The 19,391-nt window shown below is 41.5% G+C and overlaps 1 protein-coding gene across 1 annotated transcript; it reads right to left on the bottom strand.

The window, feature by feature from the left end:
* Window positions 1-7,213: 7,213 nt before the first annotated feature.
* On the bottom strand, window positions 7,214-19,367 carry LOC139558408 (splicing factor 3A subunit 3-like). Its single transcript, XM_071373515.1, has 15 exons — window positions 19,147-19,367; window positions 18,731-18,778; window positions 18,522-18,574; window positions 18,317-18,422; window positions 15,602-15,674; window positions 15,424-15,515; window positions 15,258-15,340; window positions 13,518-13,656; window positions 13,277-13,413; window positions 9,818-9,925; window positions 9,654-9,723; window positions 9,292-9,456; window positions 9,041-9,151; window positions 8,745-8,835; window positions 7,214-8,000 (listed from the first exon to the last, which is right to left on the bottom strand). The coding sequence occupies exons 1-15, from the start codon at window positions 19,240-19,242 to the stop codon at window positions 7,867-7,869; spliced, it is 1,506 nt and encodes a 501-aa protein (XP_071229616.1). The 5' UTR covers window positions 19,243-19,367; the 3' UTR covers window positions 7,214-7,866.
* Window positions 19,368-19,391: the final 24 nt, after the last annotated feature.

The raw sequence follows: 19,391 nt of genomic DNA, 5'->3' as shown, positions 1-19,391 counted from the left end.
ATCAACATAGTTGAGGTATGAGTTTAATTGTCTGAGTATAAATAATTGTTTACAGTAGTTGGTCCATAGATGGTTAGCTGTAGGCCTACGTATCCCCTGGCAGTAATCCCCACAGAAGAACAGCCCACTCAAACCCATGACCCCCCCCTTCCCCCATAAAGCTGGGAAAAACATATGTTTTATTTTCACAATACCTAATATTCACAGGTCAAGAAAACATTAAAGAACTAATGACAATCAAGCAGTGGATCAGACAAACCTGAAATATGCATTTAGTTAAGTCGATCTATACTAAACCATCTGTATTGGAAAGTGACTCTAATGTCACAGGAAGGCTAGTAGATTAACGAGTAGACTGCCCAGTAGAGTTACACTCAGGGCCAGGAGGGAGAGACTCTCCAGGCCAAAGCAGGCAGAGTTGACAGGCATGTTGAGGGAACCGTCAAGTCTGAGACAGGAGATAGACCAGGCCTCACAGCACTCCTGGTGGCATTGGTACAAGTTAAAGGGAGAGCACTTAGTACTCTGTCTGCAGTCTCTGGAGCATCCAGCACGCCACACCACCATTGTGTGTAGATTGCTGAGGAAAATGTTCCATTTAATCAATTTTAGAACAAGGCTGTAATGTAACAAAATGTGGAAAAAGTCAAGGGATCTGAATACTTCCCGAAGGCACTGTATGTATTCCAGGTGACCTGGCTCGAGGATTTCTTGAGCTGTGGGATGGTGTATCAGTTGTGTTAACAAGCAGCAGCAGTAGAATCATCAATAACAGCAGTAGTTGAATCATCATTATCCCCATCATCAGCAATAACAGTGATCATCAGCAGCAGCAGAATCATCATCAACAATACTTCATCCATAAACAGTTTAGTTTCAGACTACTGACATGGTGATAACCAAGTATATTGACATTGCATGTTAAAGACAAATTCGTTTTGAAAGCCATAATAGGAATGGGTCTCTCCTCATCTCACAGAAGTCCATGCCCTCCTCAAACACATCCTCCACAGACTTCTTATGCATGTGGCATTTTATGCCAATGCAGCTAAATGTTTTACAATACCTCACCTGCAAAGTAATTCAAAGGATCTCAGAGAGTGCTATGCAGCTTTAACACTCTGTAAAATACAGAGAACACAATTGTTCTTGTACCTTATTCCTAGTCAAAGCAGCATTTACAGTCATGCTTCTCGTGTTAGATATGGTGGATCGTGCAGCAGCTCTAGTAGACTGTATTATAAACAATAATAAGTGATGAAGAAAAAAGACAAGGATCAGCAATATGCAAACAGTCAACATTTGGCCCCACATTTTAAAATTAGTTTTTTTTACCAATGTGTGTAAATTGATTCACCTTCTTTATCTTTGCCTAAGAGCATGATGTTAGTTTGGTTCATATTGGAGGCAGTGGAACCTTGATCATCAATGTCTTTAACATCGTCTAGTCCTGAGTAAGAAACAGTGGCTTGAAAGTCATATCTGTCGGCCTGTGCCAGGGTGTTGACGACGTCAGAGTAACTCTTCCCCGTCTCTGTTGTGGGGAAAACATCTGCACCATAGCCCTGAATAGACAGATAGTTTGGAAGATAGGGAGGTTGTCTTTGTGATGGGCTTTAGAGTCTGTCAGTCTTGACTTTGGGGAATTCTTCATTACTGACATCTTCATTACTGTTTCCATTGTTCTGAGATGTTGGTAGGACATCTGTAATGTCGTGGTAAATAAAGCTACTCTCACTCTGAGATGTAGTTTAGACATCTGTAATCAAATATATTTATAAAGCTTTTTTTACATGAGCCGATGTCACAAAGTGCAATACAGAAACCCAGCTTAAAACCCCAAACAGCAAGCAATGCAGATGTAGAAGCACAGTGGCTAGGATAAACTCCCTAGAAAGGCAGGAACCTAGGAAGAAACCTAGAGAGGAACCAGGCTCTGAGGGGTGGCCAGTAAGACAGGAGAAATACTCCAGACATAAGACTGACCCTAGCCCCCCGACACAAACTATTGCAGCATACAGTGGCTTGCGAAAGTATTCACCCCTGGGCATTTTTCCTATTTTGTTGCCTTACAACCTGGAATTAAATTTGATTATTTGGGGGGGGGGGGGGGGGGGGGTAACATTAAACATTTAAACATGCCTACCACTTTGAAGATGCAAAATATTTTGGGGGTGAAACAAAGAAGAAATAAGACAAAAAAAAACTGAAAACTATTCACCCCCCAAAGTAAATACTTTGTAGAGCCACCTTTTGCAGCAATTACAGCTGCAAGTCTCTTGGAGTATGTCGCTATAAGCTTGGCACATCTAGTCATTGGGATTTTTACCCATTCTTCAATGCAAAACTGCTCCAGCTCCTTCAAGTTGGATGGGTTCCGCTGGTGGACAGCAATCTTTAAGTCATACCACACATTCTCAATTGGTTTGAGGTCTGGGCTTTGACTAGGCCATTCCAAGATATTTAAAAATGTTTCCCCTTAAACCACTAGAATGTTGCTTTAGCAGTATGCTTAGGGTCATTGTCCTGCTGGAAGGTGAACCTCCGTCCCAGTCTCAAAACTCTGGAAGACTGAAACAGGTTTCCCTCAATTTAGCGCCATCCATCATTCCTTCAATTCTGAACAGTTTCCCAGTCCCTGCTGATGAAAAACATCCGCACAGCCATGCTTCACTGTGGGGATGGCATTCTCGGAGTGATGAAATGTGTTGGGTTTGCGCCAGACATAGCGTTTTCCTTGATGGCCAAAAAGCTCAATTTTAGTCTCATCTGACAAGAGTACCCTCTTCCATATGTTTGGGGAGTCTCCAATGTGCCTTTTGGCAAACACCAAGCGTGTTTGCTTATTCTTTTCTTTAAGCAATGGCTTTTTTTCTGGCCACAATTCCGTAATGCCCAGCTCTGTGGAGTGTACGGCTTAAAGTGGTCCTATGGACAGATACGCCAATCTCCGCTTTGGAGCTTTGCAGCTCCTTCAGGGTTATCTTTGGTCTCTTTGTTGCCTCTGATTAATGCCCTCCTTGCCTGGTCTGAGTTTTGGTGGGTGGCCCTCTCTTGGCAGGTTGCTATGGTGCCATATTCTTTCCATTTTTTAATAATTGGATTGAATGGTGCTCCACGGTATGTTCAAAGTTTCTGATATTTTTTTAGAACCCAACCCTGATCTGTACTTCTCTTTTTTTTTATCCCTTTTTTCTCCCCAATTTCGTGGTATCCAATTGGTAGTAGTTAGTCTTGTCTCGTCACTGCAACTCCCGCACGGACTCGGGAAAGGCGAAGGTTGAGAGCCATGCGTCCTCCGAAACACAACCCAACCAAGCCGCACTGCTTCTTGACACAACGCACACATCCAACCCGACAGCCAGGCGCACCAATGTGTCGGAGGAAACACCGTACACCTGGCAACCTGGTCAGCGTGCACTGCGCACGGCCCGCCACAGGAGTCGCTAGTGTGCGATGAGACAAGGATATAATTTGCAACTGCGACCTGGCCAAGATAAAGCAAAGCAGTTCGACACAAACAACAACAAAGAGTTACACATGGAATAAACAAACATACAGTCAATAATACAGTAGAAAAATGAGGTAGGATAAGGGAGGTAAGGCAATAAATAGGCCATGGTTGCGAAGTAATTACAATATAGCAATTAAACACTGGAATGGTAGATGTGCAGAAGATGAATGTGCAAGTAAAGATACTGGGGTGCATAGGAGCACGATAAATAAATAAATACAGTATGGGGATGAGGTAGTTGGATGGGCTATTTACAGATGGGCTATGTACAGGTGCAGTGATCTGTGAGCTTCTCTGACAGCTGGTGCTTAAAGCTAGTGAGGGAGATATGAGTCTCTGACCAGACCTGACCTGTTTGTAGAGCTCCTTGGTCTTCATGATGCCGCTTGGTGGTGCACCTTGCTTAGTGGTTTTGCAGAATCTGGGGCCTTTCAGAACAGGTGTATATATACTGAGATCATGTGACCGATCATGTGACACTTAGATTGCACACAGGTGGACTTTATTTAACTAATTATGTGACTTCTGAAGGTAATTGGTTGCACCAGATCTTATTTAGGGGCTTCATAGCAAAGGGGTGAATATTTTTTTTTAAATATTTTGAAACAAGTAATTTGGACTGTTTTGTGTATGTCCATTAGAGGTCGACCGATTATGATTTTTCAACGCCGATACCGATTATTGGGACCAAAAAAAGCCGCTACCGATTAATCGGCCAATTTAAAAAGAAATAATAATAAAGTTATTTGTAATAATGACAATTACAACAATACTGAATGAATCATCAATAAAATCAATTTAGCCTCAAATAAATAATGAAACATGTTAAATTTGGTTTAAATAATGCAAAAACAAAGTGTTGGAGAAGAAAGTAAAAGTGCAATATGTGCTTTAAGAAGTTTTAGGTTGTAGTTATTATAGGAATTATAGGACTATTTCTCTCTATACGATTTGTATCTCATATACCTTTGACTATTGGATGTTCTTATAGGCACTTTAGTATTGCCAGTGTAACAGTATAGCTTCCATCCCTCTCCTCGCCGCTACCTGGGCTCGAACCAGGAACACATCGACAACAGCCACCCTCGAAGCAGCGTTACCCATGCAGAGCAAGGGAAACAATCACTCCAAGTCTCAGAGCGAGTGACGTTTGAAACGCTATTAGCCCGCACCCCACTAACTAGCTCGCCATTTCACATCGGTTACACCAGCCTAATCTCGGGAGTTGATAGGCTTGAAGTCATAAACAGCGCACGAAGAGCTGTGGCAAAACGCACAAAATTGAATGAATGCTTACGAGCCTGCTGGTGCCTACCATCGCTCAGTCAGACTGCTCTATCAAATCATAGACTTAATTATAACACACAGAAATACGAGCCTTGGGTCATTAATATGGTCGAATCCGGAAACCATCATCTCGAAAACAAAACGTTTATTCTTTCAGTGAAATACGGAATCGTTCTGTATTTTATCTAACGGGTGGCATCCATAAGTCTAAATATTCCTGTTACATTGCACAACCTTCAATGTTATGTCATAATTAGTAAAATTCTGGCAAATTAGTTCGCAATGAGCCAGGCGCCCCAAACTGTTGCATATACTCTGACTCTGCGTGCAATGAACGCAAGAGAAGTGACACAATTTCACCTGGTTAATATTGCCTGCTAACCTGGATTTATTTTAGCTAAATATGCAGGTTTAAAAATATATACTGCTGTGTATTGATTTTAAGAAAGGCATTAATGTTTATGGTTAGGTATAAGTTGGAGCAACGACAGTCCTTTTTCGCGAATGCGCACCGCATCGATTATATGCAACGCAGGACACGCTAGATAAACTAGTAATATCATCAACCATGTGTAGTTAACTAGTGATTATGATTGATTGATTGATTGTTTTTTATAAGATAAGTTTAATGCTAGCTAGCAACTTACCTTGGCTTCTTACTGCATTCGCGTAACAGGCAGGCTCCTCGTGAGGCAGGTGGTTAGAGCTTTGGACTAGTTAACCGTAAGGTTGCAAGATTGAATCCCTGAGCTGACAAGGTAAAAATCTGTCGTTCTGCCCCTGAACAAGGCAGTTAACCCACCGTTCATAGGCCGTCATTGAAAATAAGAATGTGTTCTTAATTGACTTGCCTAGTTAAATAAAGGTGTAAAAAATAATAATAATAATCGGCAAAATTGGCGTCCAAAATTACCGATTTCCAATTGTTATGAAAACGTGAAATCGGACCTAATTAATCGTCCATTCCGATTAATCGGTAGGCCTCTAATGTCCATTACATGAAATCCAAATAAAACTCTATTTAAATTACAGGTTGTAATGCAACAAAATAGGAAAAATGCCAAGGGGGATGAATACTTTTGCAAGGCACTGTAAATACTGGAGGCTGAGACAGGAGGGGTCGGGACTCATCCTCACTATAGTTCACTATCTCCTTCTTGAGATGTATTTTTATTTTTTTAATGTAACTAGGCAAGTCAGTTAAGAACAAATTCTTATTTACAATGACGGCCTACACCGGCCAAACCCGAACGACGCTGGGCCAATTGAGGGACTCCCAATCACAGCTGGTTGTGATAGCCTGGATTTGAACCAGGGTGTCTGTATTGACACCTCTAGCACTGAGATGCAGTGCCTTTGACCGCTGCACCACTCGGGAGCCCCAAAGAAGGGGTGACTTTCATTCTATCTTTTTCCGTATTGTGTCTCTCAGTCTTGAGTTTTGGTGTATTATCCCCCAGTCTGATATGTAGGGAAGACTTATTTTTTACGGTCTGTATTGTAGAAGTCTCTTCCTGGTGAGACCATGGTGGTGTGAATGGTTTGGCTGTTCTCAGTCTTTGAGCTGGTTGTGTATATGGGATAGTTTGCTCATGGTGAGTTGGTTGGTTTGAGCTTTTGTCATGTTGGGGTCATTTGTGGAAGTTGGTCTCCATCTCCCACAGTTTTCCTAATAGTTAGATTCAAAAGCACTAAATGACAACGTGCAGAGAATTCATCTGCAAAAGTGTAGCCTGAGTCCCAGTACAAACAGACAGTACAAACAGATCTGGCACTCAGGCTAGCAAAGGTGTGTTAATTAATGAAGGTTTCAGATTCTCAGTCAGGTGATGGTGTGGGCATTATTTTGGTGAGCTCAGTATTCCTCAATGAGAGATATGAACCCATCTCGTTAGTGTTGTCCCTAGGGTCCAGGAGCACTTGTAGAACACACTGTAGTTGTTTTATGATGCCCTCAGGACACAGCCGACATCAAGAGCCAGAACTGCCATCTCAACCCATCAGCCAAGGAAAGGCTTAGTTCCTAGTTCTCTTTAAACGAGAGGCAGCCTTTTAATGGGTGCAGCCTGGAGACTGATAATGTGGTCATGTAAATTAGTGCCCAACTAGATTGGTAAACAATGAAATACTGTCCATATCTCTGCTTAATACATGTTTCTGTACAGTATCACTATTTATGACTGTCGGATGGTGTATATTACAGTTAAACACAGACCAAATTCATCAGATTAACTGTTCTTTTAGTAATATTCAGCCATCTTTCTTCCCTCAACTGTACTCTTACATTGGCAAACTGATCCTGTAAGTCAATTTGCATGTCACTGCAAGGCATGTTACAAGAATATTGACTAATTAACAACTCACTCAAATATAGTAGAAGTCTTTTGTTTAATGCCAAAAAGACTGCTGAGCAAGCCTTAAATATTTTAATAAATGTATGAGAAATTACATGTTCATTTTCCATACCAGGCAAACAGAGGAATCAATGAGCAAGTGTAAAGATATAGGTAGACTCCCCTCGCACAAGGCGAGGGTTCTTACAAACCATGGGTCCTGTCAAAGCACCATTGGATGTAGCAGAGGTACATTTATCCCAAAATGTTTAATCACAAGGGAATGGGCAGTCGTTCAGGTGACCCCCTAAGCCCTCAAACTCAACTCTGAACTTCGAAACCAGTTCCACTGCATTTTTTCCATTGTTCCCCTCTAATCAGGAACTGATTTAGACCTGGGACACCAGGTGGGTGCAATTAGTTATCAGGTAGAATAGAAAACCAGCAAGCTCTGGACCTCGTAAGGAGTTGAATACCCTTGCCCTAGGCAACTTGATAAGACATTACAATTGCTTTCTACTAGAACTAACAACTCAAACAAAAATGGTGACAAATGGTACTCAAATGTATTATTAAAATCAATGGCTGCTTCATTTCAAAAAGGTTGTCAAAGGGAGGAATTACTAAAAACAACATTACAACTTACAGTTAAAGGTACAACAGATTAGGTGGAAATGAAAAGGTCAAATAAAGACATTTTTCGGTGGTCATCACGTTGCGCGTCTCAACGCTCTACAGCAAACCCTGTCTCTTCAGATCCTCGTAGGTCTTCTTGTTGACCACGTTTCCACTAGAGTCCTCGTACTCCTCCTCTGTATCTGGTTGCCACCGCTCTGATGACTTCTGGGACTTCAGCTTTGACCACACTGGGTTAAAAATACATATTAGTATTATCATCCATCATGATCCAGCACATGGACTGAAAGACCAGTCTTGTTATTTTTTACCTTTCCCCCCAATTTCATGATATCCAATTGGTAGTCACAGTTTTATCCCATCTCTGCAATTCCCGTACAGACTCGGGAGAAGCAAAGGTCGAGAGCCACGCGTCCTCCGAAACACGACCCCGCCAAGCGGCACGCATCCTTGACACACTGCTCACTTAACCTGGAAGCCAGCTGCACCAATGTGTCAGAGGAAACACCTTAGGGCTGACGACCGAAGTCCGCTTGCATGCGCCCGGATGGCCAGAAGAAGTCACAAGAGCGCAATTGGACAAGGAAATCCCGTCCGGCCAAACCCTTCTCCAAACCAAGACGACAATGAGCCAATTGTGCACCGCCTCCCCGTCACGGCCGGCTGGCTGTGACAGCCTGGGAATCGAACCCGGGTCTTTAGTGATGCCTCAAGCACTGCGCTGCAGTGCCTCAGACCGCTGCGCCACTCGGGAGGCCGTGACCAGCCATTTTTCATTATTTAACCAGTAAAGACCCTTGCGGTTAGAAACTTTTTTGCGAGGGCAATCTGGTTGCACAACTACACTGACCAATATTTATTGGTCTGGTAACACTTTTCTCTAACATGATTCTATTCAACCCAATTAACAATACTCATTCTTTTCACTTATCATCTGCCTCAGCCTCTATCAGGGCTGTAACAGAACTACTTACGAGAGACAGCGTCCTCGATCTGGGTGACGTTGGCAAAGTGAGCCGTGTTGGGGATTCCCAGGCAGCGCATGCCATGGGCGTGACGCCACTCCTGGGGGGTGGGCAAGACAACATATTAGCTAGCAACAATATTAGCGGAGAACAGAATTAGTACACTTTCTAAAATCGAATCCTCTTCAGTTTCACTCATTATGCACATATTAAAACATGAAAGGAGGGCATTGATATAACAATGTAATAACCCAGTATGACATTGTAATGACGTAAGCTAATAATTATGAGAAATTTGAACATACTGCAAAGTGCCTCTGGAAGGCCTTGGGTCCCCTGTATGTGTAGTTTCCACAGATCTCACAGTTATAGTTGATGTTCAGCCCATGGAGTTTATACAGCCAGTATGGAATGGGCTAGAACAGATAAACAAGATTAGCATGGTGGCATGCAACCGCTGTACAATAAAGTCTGAATAAATAATACCGCTTTTATTTGATTGCAGAACTTTTTCACAGCTAGTACACAGGTCTGATGTATGAAAGGAGGTCCTGACCTTTCCATCCCAGCCGAGAGGCAGGTTCTTGGGGTTGTAGATGATCTCGTTGTCCTCATCTTCACTCTCACTCTCACTGAGCTGCTCCTCTTCTTCATCCTCTCTCTCCTCTCCTGTCCGGGCCTGCTTCCTCTGCACGTTCTCATGGGTCAGCTGCCTCTGCTCCTACAGTGCCATAGACAATCAGATGGAACTGTGAACAGGTGTTTGTGTGGATTATCGGGAGTAACACACACCTATAGATTGGCCGGAACTAACCATTTTATATAGGCACATTTCAAAAGTCGTCCTCACAACTACTGACATTGATTAAATACGATTGTGAAAATATATAAGAGTCATCCTTGCCAGCTTTTACATACCCCCAGGATTTCCACATACTCATAAATCTGAGACTCCAGGAAGGCGATTTCTTTGTTACGCTCCGTGTCTCTGCAGAAATTAGAATGGTCAATAACAAGGCTACATCATCCCACCAGGTGCAGAAAAACACAATCATGCAAGTGTTTAACTGACGATCACATACTTCTTGGGTCCTTTGGACTTAGGGTTCTTGGCGAATAGGGAGGGATCCAGAGATTCCAGAGATTTGCCTTTGGTGCTAAACAGCCTCTGGGCTCTCTCCTCCAGGGTTCTGTGGGGTCACATACACATTTAGCCACCTTTCATCTGACACACCGAATCCGATATTTAATTAGTCATTACTAGGGCTGTGGCAGTCACAAAATTTCATCAGCCAGTGATTGTCAATCAAATAACTGTCTCACGGTAATTGACAAACACATTTAGCATCTCCTGGCTTCCACACACAGCCTACAAGCCACTGATGCGGACCTTTGGAACATCTACATTTTAAAAGTCTAATAAATCCATATAATATAGCCTACACCTTCACAATAAATCCATTATTTATTTTAAATCAGTCTACAGAAACATGCAAAAGCAGTTTATTTCAGAAGAAAATAGCAGCATACTCTGAGTTGTCCTTATGTTAGGTCCTGATCTGGCTATGGCTGTGGGCTACACCAGTTCATTTAGCAGACAAGATTTGCTTAGAATTCCGTGGCATTATTGTATAGTATGAATAATACAATTGAACACAGCTCAATAAAATAGAAAGGATATTTTCTCCAGACTATTTCTGAGGGAGTATGCACATGTCTGTGTTGAGCGGTTAACAAAAATAGGTACTCCTATATGCTCAATTTAAAGTTATTAATATAACTTTAATTGTTCTACAAACACGGCTATATATTTTGATTTGTAATACATTGTAAGGCTGCATAATGAAAAAAAGTCACTTGAAAAGGCATGAGCTCTGCTTTGTTTTTTTGCGCAGGCTGTACACACGGTCAGTCTCATTCACAATTTGAGAAGCACTTGATAATGCTTCGAATTTCCCGGCAGCATCCCCTTTGCATGGCCATAATACACTCTAAAATAATACATGCCTAGTGCTGCCTGCTCCGAAGCACCTCTCACTTACGTGATCTGGTCTTTCTCACAGGCTACAAGTGAAGACAGACATCGGGGACGCAATTCCGAGGTGCAAATTGAAGATACTAGAAGAAATGTCTACATTTCCTTTTCCTGAGCCAACAAGATGAGTAGGCCTGACGGCAGCTCAGTGGTTAAAGCGTTGTGCCAGTAACAGAAAGGTTGCTGGATCTAATCCCTGAGCTGACATGGTAAAAATCTGAGCAAGAAGGTTAACCCACTGTTCTCCGGGCGTCGAAGACGTGGATGTCGATTAAGGCAGCCCCGCGCACCTCTCTGATTCAGAGGGTTAAATGCAGAAGACACATTTCAGTTGAAGGCATTCAGTTGTACAACTGACTAGGTATCACCCTTTCCCTAACAAACAGCAAAAGCACTAGCTTATGTCAATCTACTATCCCCTATAGTACAAAAGTTGACCTATTCTGTGCGAGAAATAAATATTCCAAACAGTCTGGGACAGTTGTGGGATGTGATAGATCAAATTAATACAACCACTAGCATCAAAACTTTTTTACACAATGTGGCTGACGTAACAGATCAGAACGATTTAGCTTAAAATGTTAAACTATCAATTAGAGCGTTGGACTAGTAACCGAAAGGTTGCTAGATCGAATCCCCAAGCTGACAAGGTAAAAATCTGTCGTTCTGCCCCTGAACAAGACAGTTAACCCAGTGTTCCTAGGCCGTCAATGAAAATAAGAATTTGTTCTTAACTTCTTATGGCTGCAGGGGCAGTATTGAGTAGCTTGGATGAAAGGTGCACAGAGGTGCCCATAGTAAACTGCCTGCTCCTCAGTCATAGTTGCTAATATTCGCATATTATTCGTATTGGATAGAAAACACTTTGAAGTTTCTAAAACTGTTTGAATTATGTCTGTGAGTATAACAGAACTCATATGGCAGGCAAAAACCTGAGAAGTTCCACTTCCTGTTTGACATTTTTCTGAGGTGGCAGATTTTCAACCAAGCTCTCAATGAAATTACAGCGAGATATGGATGAGTTTTCACTTCCTACGGCTTCCACTAGATGTCAACAGTCAATAGAACTTTGTCTGATGACTAATGTGAAGGGGGGCCGAAGGAGACAGGAATTAGTAATCACTGCCACGAGCTGAGCATGCTTTCACCATGCGCTTTCACATGAGGAGGACCTCCGTTCCACCGCTCTTCTGAAGTCAATCTAATTCTCCGGTTGGAACGTTATTCAAGATGTATGTTAACAACATTCTAAAGATTGATTCAGTACATCGTTTGACATGTTTCTACTGACTGTTACGTAACTTTTGGACATTTCGTCGCGTTATAGTGGAGGCGCTTTGTGACTTTGGAATTGTTTACCAAAGACGCTAACCAAAGTAGCTAATTGGACATAAATAACGGCCATTATCGAACAAATCAAGCATTTATTGTGGACCTGGGATTCCTAGGACTGCATTCTGATGAAGTTCAAAGGTAAGGAAACATTTATCATGTATTTTCTGGTTTCTGTTGACCCCAACATGGCGGCAAATTTGGCTATTGTTCTGAGCTCCGTCTCAGATTATTGCATGATTTGCGTTTCCATAAAGTTTTTTTGAAATCTGACACAGCGGTTGCATTAAGGAGAGGTATATCTATAATTCCATGTGTAAAACTTGTATTATCACCTACATTTATGATGAGTATTTCTGTTGAAACGATGTGGCTATGCAAAAATCACTTGATGTTTTTGGAACTAGTGAATGTAACGCGCCAATGTAAACTCTGATTTTTTGTTATAAATATGAACTTTATCAAACAAAACATGCATGTATTGTGTAACATGAAGTCCTATGAGTGTCATCTGATGAAGATAACAAAGGTTAGTGAACAATTTTATCTCTATTTCTGCTTTTTCTGACTGCTATCTTTCGCTGGAAAAATGGCTGTGCTTATTGTGGTTTGGTGGTGACCTAACATAATCGTTTGTAGTGCTTTCGCTGAAAAGCATATTTGAAATCGGACACTTTGGTGGGATTAACAACAAGATTGTAAGTCGCTCTGGATAAGAGCGTCTGCTAAATGACTTAAATGTAAATGTAAATTACCTTTTAAAATGATATGACACATGTATGTTTGAGGAATTTTAATTATGAGATTTCTGTTGTTTGAATTTGGCGCCCTGCAATTTCACTGGCTGTTGTCATATCGATCCCGGTTACGGGATGCAGCCATAAGAAGTTAACTGACTTGTCTAATTAAATAAAGGTAAAATTAAAAATTAAAACATGGAATTTGACTGCCTTCATGACTCGTGACCAGCAGGGTGGCGGTAATACGGTCACCACAACAGCCCTAATCATTACACCGTCTATATATACTCCTAGTGTACAGATGGAATTTGATATTACATTTTTCCAGTTACTGTTATAACATTGCAATTACAATAATGTTATTACCATATTCCAGATTGATTGCATGTCCATAGATGACCTCCCAGCCACAGAAAAGTATGTTAATTGCTTACCCTCCACATTTCAGGCCCAGGGCCATAAGGGCAGACTTTAACCTGTCCAGACCCAGGGAAGCCAACTCCTCCCAAGAGGAGAAAGCAGAAAGGTCCAGGTGGGCTCCTGCATGGGTCAGAGCACTGCTCGTCTCTTTCTATAAGAGAATTAAAAAATAATAATAATAATAATTAAAACACCCATCTAGACCATCACACTACTGTTGCTATAGTAGACGTCCTCCCCATCTTGGACACTCACTGGCCAGCCAGGGAAGGTCCCCATCTCCCACTTCTTCTCAAACTCTCCCAAGATCTTGCCGTAGAGATCATTCTGGTCAAGCAGAGGTTTGACTCTCTCTGTGTAGTCCTGAAGGTACTCCAGTAGCATCTCTAAGTACCTGTTATAACATAACACAGGTGTCACACAACCTGATGGAAAAACAAATTCAAAAAAGGTACTACAATTATATAGGAATAACATTTATACTGAACAAAAATATGAATACAACGTCAAGTGTTGGTTCCATGTTTCATGAGCTGAAATAACAGATCCCAGAAATGTTGCAGACGCACAAAAAGCGTGTTTCACTCAAATTGTGCACAAATTTGATTACATCCCTGTTAGTGAGCATTTTTCCTTTGCCAAGATAATCCATCCACCTGATAAGTGTGACATATCATGAAGCTGATTAAACAGCGTGATTATTACACAGGCGCGCCTTTTGCTGGGACAATACATTACATTACATTTAAGTCATTTAGCAGACGCTCTTATCCAGAGCATAAAAGGCCACTAAAATCATGCAGTTGTGTCACAGATGTCTCAAGTTGAAGGAGCGTGCAATTGGCATGCTGACTGCAGGAATGGCCACCAGAGCTGTTGCCAGACAATTAAATGTTAATTTCTCGACCATAAGCCGCCTCCACTGTCATTTAAGTACACCCAACCGGCCTCACAACCGCAAACCACGTGTAACCATGCCAGCCCAGGACCTCCACATCCGGCATCTTCACCTACGGGATGGTCTGAGACGAACCACCAGAACAGCTGATGAAACCGAGTTTGTACACCCAAAGAATTTCTGCACAAACTGTCAGGGAAGCTCATCGGTGTCCTCGTCATCCTCACGACTGCAGTTCAGCGTCGTAACCGACTTCGGTTGGCAAATGCTCACCTTCGATGGCCACTGGCACGCTGGAGAAGTGTTCTTCATTGACTTAAATGATAAATCCTGGTTTCAACTGTACTGGGCAGATGGCAGACAGCTTGTATTGCGTCGTGTGGGCAAGCGTTTTGCTGATGTCAACGTTGTGAACAGAGTGCCCCATGGTGGTGGTATGGTATGGGCAGGCATAAGCTACAGACAACAAACACAATTCCATTTTATCAATGGCAATTTAAATACACAGAGATACCATGGCAAGATCCAGAGGCCCATTGTTGTGCCACCATCGCCTCATGTTTCAGCATGATAATGCACCATGTCGCAAGGATCTGTACATAATTCCTGTAAGCTGAAAATGTTCCAGTTCCTCCATGGCCTGCATACTCACCAGACATGTCACCCATTGAGCATGTTTGGGATGCTCTGGATCGACGCGTACGACAGCGTGTTCAGTTCCCGCAAATATCCAGCAACTTCGCACAGCCATTGAAGAGGAGTGGGACAACATTCCACAATCAACACCCTGATCAACTCTATGGGAAGGAGATGTGTTGTGCTGCATGAGGCAAATGGTGGTCATACCAGATACTGAGTGGTTTTCTGATCCACACCCCTACTTTAAAAAATATATATATCTGTGACCAACAGAGGCATATCTGTATTCCCAGTCATGTGAAATACATAGATTAAGGCCTAATGAATTTATTTCAATTGACTGATTTCCTTATATGAAATGTAACTCAGTAAAATTGTTGCATGTTGTGTTTAGTATAGTACATTTACAGTACAATCGCAAAGAAAACATCATGATAAAAACAGTTAGCTATGCTTACTTTTTGTATTCAGCGTTCTTTCTGTCTTTGGAGATATCAAACAGCTGGTCAAACGAGGACAGGTAGCTGATGTACTCCAGTTTCTGAAACAGAAAGGCCAGAAGGTTTTAGTATAGTTTTACAATAGACTTTAGATTATGGTGGGTATGGAGAGTGGGCACCTTACCTCGGCCCCTTTCAGGTTGACAAACTTCCGATAGCAGTCATGGAGATCCAGGTAGCGTCCGTAGGCCTCCTCATCACTGAATTCCACCATGTCTGGGGAAAGACCACATAAATCATTACATTAATACCTACACTGAGAGTCCGACATGGATACCACCACCATAGTGTAGAAAGCTCACTCTGTGTTTCTTCAGTTGGGTTCTCTCTAGCCTTGACCAGCTCGTCAAACTCCATGGACATGGGCACACATATCTGAAACAACAATAACATACAGATTTAGCCACAGCAGGAGACATGATAAACCCTGATGAAGGTTGGTTGACCTAAACTTTTGTTCAAGATTTGGTTTAAGACATTTATTGTGGAACATGCAATAACACGAGGATCTTTTTCCTTTCATGCACCTGGAACTGTAGAATTACATACAGAATCAATAGACATATAGAATTATAATAGTAATTTAAAAGGGGCAATCTGCGATGGTGTATCTATTTGACTTTTAAATGAATTACATAACCCCACTGATTCTTGAAGAATAACTTAAAAATACCTCATGCACTTAGTTAAACTGTCATACCCCACCAGAAGCCAAAACATAAGCTTATTTTACTCCATTGTTTGTAAACAAACACTGTAGAGTACAGCCTCCAGGGCCTAAAATTAACACCCGCCAAATGTGGGTAGGTTTTGGCATTGGCGGGTAAAATGTCCATTTCACCCGCCACGTTGGCGGGTGGTCAGGGCTCCACAGTGCAAGCATGTCACTTGCACTTGTGACTAAAAATAGCAAAGTATGATCACATTTATAGTAAAATAAATGCACGAGTAGCTGTTTAAAATATTTATTCCATTATGTTTCATAGCTGGTTAATTAAAACAGTCAAATAACCCTGTATAGCCTATTCCACCCCGTTCTGCAACACTGCCTGGCTGGGAGCTGTGCTCAAGTGACGAGCTGAGTGAAATAATTGTTTTTAGAAGCGCTGTGCACAGGCATAAAAGTTGGTTTAATTTACTTGAAACCAACATCTACTGAAGTGAGACTTTGTCATTGTGTTTCTTGGCCATTTACATTGTTTAGTCCACAAAGTAGGTTTTTCTACTGCTAGAGAAGACAACGCTTCTACTACCAGTGGTGGGAAAAGTACCCAATTGTCATACTTGAGTAAAAGTAAAGATACCTTAATAGAAAATGTAAAAGTAAAAGTGAAAGTCACCCAGTAAAACACTACTTGAGTAATAGTCTAAAAGTATTTGGTTATAAATATAGTTAAGTATCAAAAGTAAAAGTACAAATAATTTACACTTCCTTATATTAAGCAAACCAGACAGCACAAGTTTTTTTTCTATTTTAAACGTATGGGTAGCCAGGGGCACACTCCCAACACCCAGACATAATTTACAAACAAAGCATTTGTGTTTAGTGAGTCAGCCAGATCAGGGGAATTAGGGATAACCAGGGAGGTTCTCTGGATAAGTGTGTGAATTGGGCCATTTTCTGTCCTGCTTTTAAAATGTAACAAGTACCTTTGGGTGTCAGGGGAAATGTATGGAGTAGAAAGTACATTATTTTCTTTAGGAATGCAGTGAAGTAAAATTATTTAGTACTTTACACCACTGTCTACTACTCAGACCCAATCTCACAGGCACAAACATGACTCGAGTCACGTTACCACTGTAACCTGAACATTTGTATTAAAAAATGTAATTAAATATACATTGTTTACAATTTAGTCATTTATCAGACGCTCTTATCCAGAGCGACATAAAGCTAGTGCATTCATCTTCAGAGAAGCTAGGTGGGAAAACCACAAATCACAGGCAGAGAAAGTACATTTTTCCTCAATAAAGTAGTTATCAGTAGAATCAGAGCTAGAAAGGGGGAGGGGTATCAAGTGAAAGTGCTGGTTCACATTTAATTTTTAGTTGTTGAGGAGGACTATTTAAGATACTGTTTGAAGAGGTAGGGTTTCAGATGTTTTCAGAAGATGGGCAGGGACTCTGCTGTCCTAGCTTCAGGGGGAAACTGGTTCCACCATTGGGGTGCCAGGACAGAGAAGAGCATGGACTTGGCTAAGTGGGTGATGCCCTCCCGTAGGGTTAGGAGGGCCAAGAGAACTGAGGTGGAAGAAAGGACTGCTTGGGTTGAGGTGTAGGGTTTGCGCATAGCCTGAAGGTCGGGAGGGGCAGTTCCTCTTGCTGTTCCGTAGGTTAGCACCATGGTTTTGTAGTGGATGCGAGCTTCGACCGGAAGCCAGTAGAGTATGTGGAGGAGAGGGGTGACAGAGAACTTGGGAAGGTTGAAAACCATGCGGGCTGCAGGATTCTAGATAAGTTGCATGGGTTTGATGGCACAAGTGGCGAGCCCAGCCAACAGCAAGTTGCAGTAGTCCAGACGGGAGAGGATAAGTGCCTGGATTCTGTTTGTGTGTACCACATTACTTCTTACTAGTAATACATTTATTGTTTTAGAAACATTACAAAGTATGCTTATCAATATTTGTTGTTTTGTTGGTGTAATTGTAGCGGGAAAAACATTTTGGCTGGTAAAAAAATCTAAGTGACTGTTAGATTTTTAAATCTACCTGCTACTGTGGCTGGTATACCAAAAAGTACATGTTATGCCCCCAATAGCCTCAAAATATGTTTCAAACTATACTTGATATCATGGATGGTCAGTTTTAACTCTCTCTATGAATTTGAGAGTGATTACATTTCTCCTGCCCCATCCCCTCAGCTTTTTACCAAAACAATGGCAGATTGCCCCTTTAAAACAGATCTGTGTCTAGAACTACATATGGTTTTTGAGAACCTTCTCAACAGAGAAGATATACTTCTGGCATGATTTCTTCAGTTTTTAGCTAGGACAGAAAGGAAGCAGCTGACAAAATTACCTCATTAGGATGCTTCCTGTGGAACTCCTTGATCTGTTTAAGTCTGTTGTAGAACTCTGCAAACTCATTTGGTCCTGAGATGGCGTTCAGTTCATCCTTCCTCATACTGTAGAAAGAGAACACAAAAATATTACACCTCTGATTTACTCCACATAGAAAGGCTAATCATGCATGAGAGCTTGAAACATTACACACACACACTTACCCATCTTTGTCTTCATATGCTTCCCTGACAGTTGAACTCACGTCCATGTATCTCTGAAAGGATGACGAAGCTTGTCATTTAAAAAAAAGTGTCACATCATGCATGTCCTTGGCAAGGTAAATAAGTAGGCTAACTGTTAGCCACAAGACAAGTTAATATGAAAATACAGGTGCAACTTGTGATGTTTCAATATCACATAGAATACTCACATCCAACATTGCTCTTGTTCGATGGTCTGAGTTTATTTGTTCGCGTAACTGTTTGAGAATAAACATGCATAAATATTAGTTAGCTGGCAGAGACAGAAACGGGACAAACTCCATCCCATTGGGTTGTATATACTAGTTAGTACTACTAGCGTTAACTAGTTAGATAGCAAGTTAGTTGCATTAGCTATTTGGCTAACGTTAGCTGGCTGACAATACAATTGTTGCCAGCTAAATTGTAACTGATACAATTGTTAGTCGACCACAAATAAACAAAATAAACACATAAGCTAATATCCTCATCAATAACGTTAGCTTATATGAATTTGTTTAATGCTCTAACATTGATTTGCTTTGACTTTGGATCAATTAACGTCTTCATTAGCATTAAATAGCATTATCATTGATGCAACACATACCGTGGTTTTCTTATGCATCATTTCCTTTGTTTTGGCATCCAACAGCCTTTCCTTCTCCTCATGGTAGCGACGTTGTTGTTCTAAAATCGTCTCCATTGTTATTTCCTTAACCACAAATTACAGAAATAAGACGGACTTGAACAATGAATGCCATAAAACTTGGCCTACGTTGATTTTCAATGGCGCATGTTGCGATCGAGAGGAAGTAGTTCCATAGTTTATACCCCGCTCGAGAAGACATCGTT

The sequence above is a fragment of the Salvelinus alpinus genome, chromosome 29, assembly GCF_045679555.1.
Source record: "Salvelinus alpinus chromosome 29, SLU_Salpinus.1, whole genome shotgun sequence".
In the NCBI taxonomy this organism is placed as follows: domain Eukaryota; kingdom Metazoa; phylum Chordata; class Actinopteri; order Salmoniformes; family Salmonidae; genus Salvelinus; species Salvelinus alpinus.
This window is presented reverse-complemented; position numbering and strand designations above follow the sequence as displayed.

Coding starts and splice junctions, on each gene's coding strand:
- LOC139558408 (XM_071373515.1), bottom strand. CDS start 19,242: ATGGAGACGATTTTAGAACAACAACGTCGCTACCATGAGGAGAAGGAA. Junction 9,152..9,291: donor CTCTCGGCTGGGATGGAAAG/GTCAGGACCTCC, acceptor TATCTGTTCTAG/CCCATTCCATACTGGCTGTA. Junction 8,001..8,744: donor GATCGAGGACGCTGTCTCTC/GTAAGTAGTTCT, acceptor TTTTTAACCCAG/TGTGGTCAAAGCTGAAGTCC.